The 9,622-nt window shown below is 39.2% G+C and overlaps 1 protein-coding gene across 1 annotated transcript; it reads left to right on the plus strand.

Annotated features, from left to right (window-relative positions):
* Positions 1–8,462: 8,462 nt before the first annotated feature.
* Positions 8,463–9,416, plus strand: LOC117357231 (olfactory receptor 1G1-like). The gene has a single exon (XM_033937603.1). The coding sequence runs from the start codon at positions 8,463–8,465 to the stop codon at positions 9,414–9,416; it is 954 nt and encodes a 317-aa protein (XP_033793494.1).
* Positions 9,417–9,622: the final 206 nt, after the last annotated feature.

A 9,622-nucleotide genomic window follows, 5' to 3' on the forward strand; every position in this document is an offset into this window, starting at 1 on the left:
AAATTGATTCTCTGACAATACAAAGATTCCAACCTTTAAAAATGATGTTACATAGTTCAGGCAACTTTATAAAGAGTTTTTAGATACTAAAATCTTGTTATTAAGGTTTAATTGACGTGCTGGCACTTTGAGGAAATTCTTTGGTTTTGTGCGGCAGTTTGGGCACTCGGGCTCAAAAAGGTTAGCCATCACTGGGTTAGACTATGCTCCAATAGAGACTCCATTGATTAAACACAACAGGTGTGGAACCTGCAAGTGGTGTGATTCTAATATTGAATCAACCTGGTATCTCTCTTCAGTTAACTGTATTCTTTTTTCAAGAAAAGATACAACATATCTGTCTAAATGTGTGACTTATGCCATTGAATGTTGGTCTGGTGAACTTTATGTATGTTTCTATACATGTTATATATGTTCTATATGTACTCGATTAACAGAACCTAAATCACGATTGAAAATCATATTGCTATGGCATCTTTAGTAGCTTATTGGGAAGAATTGGGCCATGAGTTACTCAATTTTAAGTGGCGTATTCTGGAAAACATTATCGCAGGATGGAAAGCTGGTGATATAATAATAATAATAATTTATAATGGCATGCTTTTACTGACGGAAAAGAGAACCAACTTGGACTTCGAATGTTTTTTTAAATATTATAAAATCTAAAATGGGAAGAGAGATATAAAGGTGCTAGACCAAATATGGAAGCACTTCTAAATTACAAGGAATAACGATGGATATTTGAGTTACAAACTTTTGTGCCAAAGAGATTAAATGTCAGTGACAGTACTGCCTATCAGATGATGTCTATATGTAAAATGTGAGGCAGAGGAACTCTGAGTAGCTATACTGCAGCTATAATGAATTGTTAAAAATTTCCTTTTCGATACCAATGTGTGCGTGTTGATGTTTTACATTTTATGTAAACAGTTTTTCTTTGTTAGACATTTATATTTTTTTATCTTTATTGTATGCCCTGAAGTAGAGTATTTCAAAACATGCATGTCGTCAATGGAATCAACCTGAATTAATTCAAATATTAAGTTTCGTTATTTCAACTTTTTTTAGAAGTTAATATGTTTTATTTATTTATATACTGCCTATTAATTATCTTAAGTGGTAAGTGGTTAACATTCAGGTACTCAGTCATCATGATTGACAAAAAATTATGCAATGGAATATTGACTAACGATAATTGACCGATGAGGAAGCCAGCAGCGAGGACTCGGTGTAAATTGTTCATTGATCCTGAATTCTGCTTCTTATGGCCTTTAAAGAAACATCTTTCCTTTAAATTCTTTTTTACTGCTGAGTATACAAGTATAAACTCAAATTTAGATATCATATTGAAATGATCCTCCACATCTAGGCACCCCTCAAAAATTATTTTGTTTGTCAGAGCATTATTCCAGCATGTGAATAGACAGATATCGAGAAATACAATTCCCTCCTTCAGGTTTTGGTTCAGCCCTCCCTCTAAGGACGTTTTTCAGTTGTTCCTCTGACTGATTTTTGTTTGAGAGATAAGAAATTGGTCCCTTAGGGTCTGAAACAAATATAAATATCTCAGCTTAATTCAGCATTTCTAGAGTGTGATAATTACTTTATGTAGATCCACTAAATTAAACTGTAGCTTGATACATTAAAAACTTTGGTGGTTCAACAGCCACCACAACACTCCATACACCATAACTATGGACCTCAAGATTCAAAACCATAATTGTTTCTCTCCACACTTCTGATCTAAAATTTATACTGAGATAGCAAATCCATGAACTCAGCTAATAAGACAATATCCACATCTTTTTCTTTTGCATAAGGAGACGATCTTAATCTTTACCCTTTTAATTTCAGAATGATATACTGTATTTTTCATAAACATCTTGCTGTGTCGAGACAATCCTCAAACCTGATCTGAGATCACCTTGTTGCAATCTCTGGTAAGGCTGTTTATCATCTATTGCATTAGTTGAAAGAATTAATCTTTAATTAGTTCTAAAATCTTGCAGCTGTGTAGTCCTGGAGAAAAACTGAATTAATTGCAGGTCATGACACTGTTATTCGGTGAATATGTAGGTTATCCAAATTTGTGTATGAGCCTTTGAGACCATATAGGCCTCTTCTTTTCAGGTGGTTTATATTTTCATAAAAACAACTACGCCCTGAAAAGAATTTATTGAAAAGAGGGATCAATCAGGAGAACAGAAAGATGTTCGGCTCAAGTAAGAAACTCTTTGATTGTTGCAGGTTTCCAGGTCTTGCCGTGTCTGGATAGATAGAACATGCACAGGCATGGTGAGACCTGCAATAGAAGCCTAAGAGAACAAAAAACTTTGAGGTATTGAGGTATTGAAACTCTTCTGCAAAGCAAGTTTATATTTATCATCTTTAGTGGCTACTGATCCTTTAGAAGCTCTTCTCCAGATGTTGTGAGTTCAGTCCCAGCCTGTTCTTTCTGACTCTGGGAAAGTTACTTAATGCTCCATTGTCCCAGGTATCACAGACTAGTTTGAGCTTGCGAGGACAGGCTGCCTAATCAACAAATCAAAGTGCATCAAGCAAAAAGTGTTTAAAAAAAAGCATGGCTGTAGAGCTGAGGATTCGCTGAATCCCCTGAAAGTCCTGACTGCACACTACTGATAACGAGAGATGTGACACAAATGGAGGGGAAAATATAGGGTTTGGAGACAGGACAATACAAGATAACACATCAAAAAGGAATTATAAAATCCTTTAATCTAAGGACAAAGTCTTGGTAAAGAAATGTTTTCAATTTTTGTTTGAAGATATTTTGAAAGGGCTCGTCTAAAGTCTGATGGGAGCTGATTCCAAAGAATGAGGGCAAGAAATGTGGTGTGTTTCAAACTTAGCTATATGGTAGATAGGAATCATAAGGGGGTTTTGTTCTGCAGGGCAAATAAGATTGGAACCAACTGAGAACTGTCCCAGGAACACCTATTTCCTTTAGTCTAGCAAGAAAGAGAGAGTGATCTATGCATGATCTATTCATTATTACAATGTCTCCTCCCATATCATCTGGTTTTAACCATGATAGCAGAATTACACAATACTGTATTTCTAAGGAAAGAGATAGCAGAATGTTCATCAACAATGCTCCTTTGAGAGAGAGATTCAGAGGTGGAAAGAAGACAAATGTTTAAAAATGTGCTGTTGGGAACCTATCTTCAGTCTTTCCCAAAAACAATTTAGGGTCCTACAAGGGGATTAACTTTTGCATCCCCTTATAGAACTCTGTGAATCCAAATTGATATTCACAAATTTATCAGGAAATTCAGAATCATGCATCATTTTTCCAAATAATATACTAGCTTTGTGGATATGTCCCTATGTATGAAGACAGCAAGGCAGGCAGTCCACTAGATCCAATGTGGAAAGTAAAACAGAAGTAGACCTTGATAAAACAACAATAATCTTTATTATTACAAAGAAAGTCCCAGGAATTATAAACTGATGCCTGACATCGCCATGCTTCACCATTCACAGACTAAAACAGGGGCAATGAAACTGTAATCCTTGTGCAATATGATAAACACTTAAAAGCAATAGTATTTGTGCCATTAAAAACTCCTAAATGCTACTTAAACATAAATAAGAGCTTAAATACAGAGTAAATACAAATAAATAATAAAAGAAACCTATTGGAACAATAAATAATGCATGCACTGATAAAACAAACAGACAGATGTAAAGCACAAGCTTCATCAAACTGGCAATTAGTAAATAAATAAATAAATATCTAAGGAAGAAGGTATTAGCTGATAAAACCATGAGAGATGAAAATATCCCAGTAAAACAATAGAAAACTAAGGGCTCCTTTTACTAAATGGCACTAGAGAATTTTAGCGTGGGCCGGTGAGGTAAATGCTGTGATGCTCCTAGAATTCCTATGAGTGTCGATGCATTTACCTTGCTGGCCTACACTAAAAACCTCTAGCGTAGTTTAGTAGAACCCAGAGTAAGTTAGTACTTAAAACAAGCCAGTAAAATTCCTCTCACGTGATCATTCTCCTGGGTCAGACTGTAAAGATGCTCAAACAAGCTTGCTCTCACAACCTAACTTATATGTCTCACTTATACTGGTCATATATCACTTTTACAATTTCATTGCTGTTTTAAAGCAATGCTTTAAAACCTAGTTCCTGATTTGCATGCACTGCCTCCTTGGTATGTAAATCTACCACATTCAAATTCATTGTGGATATCCTGATAACCTGATGGGACTAGGTGTGCTTCAAGGACTGGGCTGAGATGCCCTGGTTTAAATAAAAAGACAACAATCTCAGATTCAACCTCAAATATAACAGCAGTCAGACTCCCTATTTGGATATTTTGTTATAAAAAAAATAAGAATGTTTTTTTTCATGACCATCTGTGGTAAAAATAAACTTTACCAGTTATCATAACTTCATTGAAGGCCAATTTGATTATTCAATTTCTTAAATTAAGGTGTTTGTGCTATAGGTACTGTAGTTGATTGGAGCAAATTTGGCATAATAATCCTGAGGAGAGGAGAGACAGCTGGACATATGCTACAAAGGAGTATGAATTGGCTCTTAGAACCAAAAGAAAGATCTATTACTCCAAATTAATATGAGCAGGCATTTTGGATACTAACATGTTTATTTTAAATTGTTATGGACCTTAGGGGTTTTATTAGATTCCTCTCTATAATTTTGTGGCCATATTAATCAATAGTGAAAATGGTGTTTTTCAAGATCCGTATGATATTGGAATCACGGGACCTCCTTTCTCCATTTAATTTTTGTCAAGTTATGCAATGCTTTGTTTTGCCTCACTTGGATTTCTGCAATGCCCTTTTATACGGGCTCCCACAGAAATCAATGAGAGCCCTATAGGTGGCACAGAATGCCACAGCAAGGGTGATTGGCAGCCTAACTCCTTATGTGCATGTTGAAACCTCTACTTGTTGAACTTCATTGGCTTCCAGTAGCATGGAAAATCCAATTTAAGATCTTAACTTTAGTATATATGGCTTTACATAGCTCCTTACTGAAAGTGGTGAATTCTTTATTGGAACCATATATGTCTTCACATTCTTTAAGATCTCAATCTAAGAACCTACTGGTTGTTCCTTCTATTCGACCCACATCCAAGACAACTAGCCATTCTCGTGGTTTTGGTGTGGCAGGACCTCTATTATGGAATTCGCTTCCTGAGTCAGTTTGTTTGATTTCTAATTTGTTAGCTTTCTGCAAGAGTTCGAAGGGTTTCTTTTTTCTTTTTAGAAAGGCTTTTCTGGATTTGTGATGGGCAATTATTATTTTAATTCTTTATAATTTATACTTTATTGATTATTGGTTTTATAATATTTGTATGTATGTGTTTGTGTAATTTGATTTATGTATGTTATAGAATTTGGCTATGAAGGATATAAATGTTTTAAATAAATAAATAATGAATAATTTCAATTACCCCAATATTGACTGGGTAAATATAACACGAGAGCATGCTAGGGAGATATAATACCTTGATGAAATCAAGGCTGCTTTAAGAAGCAGCTGGTTCAGGAACGAATAAGAGGCGAAGCAATTCTAGACCTAGTCCTTAGTAGTGTATGATTTAATGCAGGGCAGTAATGGTGCTGGGGCCACTTGATAACAGTGATCATAACAAGATTAAATTCAATATAATTTCTGGAGTAAGTACACACAAGAAATCTAATACAAAAGCATTTAACTTTAGAAGAGGAGACGTAGAGGTTTTTAACATATTTATCAATGATCTAGAGATGGAAATAACTAGTAGGATAATTAAATTTGCTGATGACACAAAGGCCTATATTCTATGGCTCCGTTATCAGTGGCTGCCGTTATCAGTGGCTGCCTTAAAAACGACTGTCAATTGCATGCAAATCACATGATGGTGCCATTTATAGAATTGTGGCTTCAGAAAAGCTAGGCACCAAAAATGTAGGCCAGGGTTTTCAAGACCTATATTTCCAGCACCTATCTGTGATCGGGCCGAGTGGTCATTACCCATCACTCCTTTGTCCACAGGTACTTTTGGTCTTCTGATTCACTGAGCTCTGCTAAAACAACAATATGACACACTTGATTCACACTCTTCCATAACACATGACCAGGTCCCTCCAGGCACTTCCTGGTCACCATCAGGTCCTCTCTGGACTCATTCTTCTCCGGGTCCTCTCTAACTCTAATTGGCCTTCCGGGTCTTCGAGCAGCTTCCAGGTTCAAGCAGCTTCCCGCTTCAACCAATGTCTCTGCTGGTCACCACTGGCCCTACTGGTCCCTCCGCCAGTCACTCACCAGTCACCTTTGGCCAGTGCTCTCTGGGTCTACAGGTTGCTTCCCACTGGGTTTTTTTGACCGCTCCCGATACCACCAGTCACCACAGGTTCTTCCGCTGGTCACTTGCCAGTCCCCATTAGCCTCGGACTCTTCTGGCTGCTTGTGGGGCCACTGCTGGTCCCATTCTCCCTGGCCTTTTGGGTCCCCATGGGTCCTGGACACTGGTGATTGGTCAAGAGCTTCTGGGCAGATCCAAACTCAGTGATTTTAGAATTGCAGTAAGTATGATTTTGCCAAGGATAGTTTGAAAGTAACCAGTATTAGTACTGCAAAGGTTTGCTACCTATGCAAATGAGCTCATTAGCAAACTTTCGCAAGAAAGTGTAATTATGTGAAAATATCTTTATACTGGTTCTCCCTGAATGTTGAATTCATGGAATGTGTTGCATGATCCTGCATCACAGAAGCTCATTGATTAAGAATTAAAGAATGATTTCAGACAACGGCATTATTTGTGAAGGCCTCAAACTGCAATTTTATTTGCACAGGGGACTACATGTAAAAAAAGCCAAAAGTTTACAATGTTGCTTATTGTAGGGCAAAAACAGAAATTCAAATTAAAGGTCACGAAGCAACAAATTCTGAAAAGGCCACTAAAGTGGCAAAGATCCATTTCAAAAGATCTGGAAACAGCTGAATATCAGGTTCCTTCTACATTGGATTCAATTGCACTACAGGAGCTGCTTGGGCAGAATGGCCTTGTGTCTATAAAAGACACCTCCAGTTAGGTGCCTAGATCAGCGAGCTTAGCCATCTAGGCACCAGTGGAGTGGGGGGTGGTCCGCCCCAGGTGCTATCATGGTGGGGGTACCAGCACCCCTCCTCCTCTCCAGCCCCTGCTCCTTCCCACCCCTCCCCCCACCGTGCATGTGCCTTCACTCCCCCCCTCCCCACCATACCACTAGCTCTCCATCGGCGCAAGCAGCAACTCCAACCTGCTGCTTGGACCAGCAATGGCTCTCCCTCTGACATCACTTCCGAGACCCATGCCTAGCAAGTGGCATCAGAGGGAGAATTGACGCCAATGCGGGCAGCAAGTTGGTGATGTTGCTCACACCAGGGAAGTTAAAGAAGTACAGAGGAAGGGAAAGGGCATATGCATGGCAGGAGGTTGGGGAAAGAGCAGGGAGGTGGAGAAGAGGACAGGGAGGGGTGCTACCACCCCAGGTGCCTCTCACCTTCACTGTGCCACTACTAGGCACCTAACTTAAATGTTTTAATTTGCTTAATCAATGCTGATAATTGAAAGCACCATTAAGAACCAATTCAAATAATTTGCCAGTAGGTACCCAACTAGTTAGGTGCCTACCACTTCGAGGTCTACACTGAGATACCTACCGGCACCTACCTTCAAGTAGGCATGTTTAGGGGCAGATTCAGGTCAGAGTTTGTGTTTAGATTGATTAAGGCGCACTCATTTGGACCAAGAAAACCCTGGCCTAAATGACAATGTGCCCATGTAGGGTTAGTAGAATTTGCACCCATAGCCCCACCCCCTAGGCCCACCCAGTTCCACCCAGCCCCACCCCTTTACACCCAGGTCACCGCGTTCCACCCCATTCCACCTCAGCCCCACCCCAAGTCCCACCCCTCAAACTGTTCTCATCCTTGGGTTCGCGTCGGGAGGGCATCCACGCATGTGCAGATGCAATGCGATGATGTCCCACTCATGCATGCATGCGTGTGACATCCCCACATTGATTCCGCACATGCGCGGATGCCCTCCCGACGCGGTCCTGACGTGGAAGCTCTTCAAAACCCAGATAAAGTGCCGTGTTTTGGAAAGCCATCCGGACATGTCCTTTCAAAAGAGAACATGTCCGAGTAAATCCGGACATCTGGTACTCTAAACCCTAAGCATTCAATGCCTACCAGCCACTTAGACTCTGCAAGGTGTGCTTCTAGCAGTTGATTGACAACTGCATCAAACAGTGCCTAGGAGTTAGATACTGTGTTTAGAATATGTACAATTGTCTGGTTGTGGTGGGGGCTGTTCATTTTCATACTTATAAGACCTGTTTGTGATAAATACTCAGTTTATTGCATCATCCTCTTTGTGTACCCAATGCTGTTACAGATATTACTGGTAATCTTTACTAACAAGCTGAACAGATGGAGCCACAGAATTGGACAACTGTGAAAGAATTTCTTCTTTTGGGCTTCTCAGACCTCCCAGAGCATCAGGTTCCCCTCTTTTTGCTGTTCTTATCCCTGTATGTACTCAATTTACTAGGCAACACGACAATGATTACTTTAGTAGCCACTGATCACCACCTTCACACCCCTATGTATTTTTTCATCAGTAATTTGTCATTTGTAGACATGTGCTTCAGCTCAGCCATCATCCCCCAGATGCTAACCAACACCTTTTCAGAGAACAAGGTCATTTCATACACTGCCTGCATGACACAGTTATTTTTCTTCAGTACATGTGCTGTTATTGAAATAACACTACTTCCCGTTATGGCCTATGACAGGTACGTGGCTATTTGTAACCCTTTGCATTACCCCATGCTTATGAATAGGAGGACTTGTCTTTGTCTCTTGGGAATATGCTGGCTCATTGGGATTCTGAATTCCTTGTTACATACCTTATTGACTTGTCGCTTATCCTTCTGTAGCTCCAACAAAGTTCATCATTTCTTCTGTGATGTTCCCCCACTGCTGAAGCTTTCCTGCACAGACACCTTCCTCAATGAGCTAATGATCTTCACAGAGGGATCACTGATAGACATGGTGTCTTTTCTGTTCATCATTGTTTCCTATATTCGCATTATCAGCACTGTATTGAAAGTTTCTTCTGTGTCTGGAAGGTCCAAAGCCTTTTCTACTTGTTCATCTCACATAGCTACTGTTACTCTGTATTTTGGGAGTATATTTTTCATGTATTTCCGGCCCTCATCCAGTTACTCACTGGAATATGACCGTGTGGCCAGTGTGATGTACACAGCAGTGACACCTATGCTGAACTCATTCATCTACAGCTTGAGGAACAAAGATGTGAAAGTGGCCTTGAAGAGAATGATAAGTGAAAAAATATTGCAGAAGGTGCACTCTGCTGCCTAAGAAAATCAAATGAGCATCAATGTCATTAACCTGAAACGTTTATGTTGCCTTTTGGATCTCAGTTTCAAATCTAACAATAGACAACTCTGCCTTTCATCTTTTGTTTTTTTTGTTTTTTATTTAATAAATTCTTTATTCATTTTCAAAATTACAATAAGTGTTATATATATTCAATCACATTAACAATAAATACATCACTTACAAGC

Source organism: Geotrypetes seraphini, chromosome 3, assembly GCF_902459505.1.
Source record: "Geotrypetes seraphini chromosome 3, aGeoSer1.1, whole genome shotgun sequence".
In the NCBI taxonomy this organism is placed as follows: domain Eukaryota; kingdom Metazoa; phylum Chordata; class Amphibia; order Gymnophiona; family Dermophiidae; genus Geotrypetes; species Geotrypetes seraphini.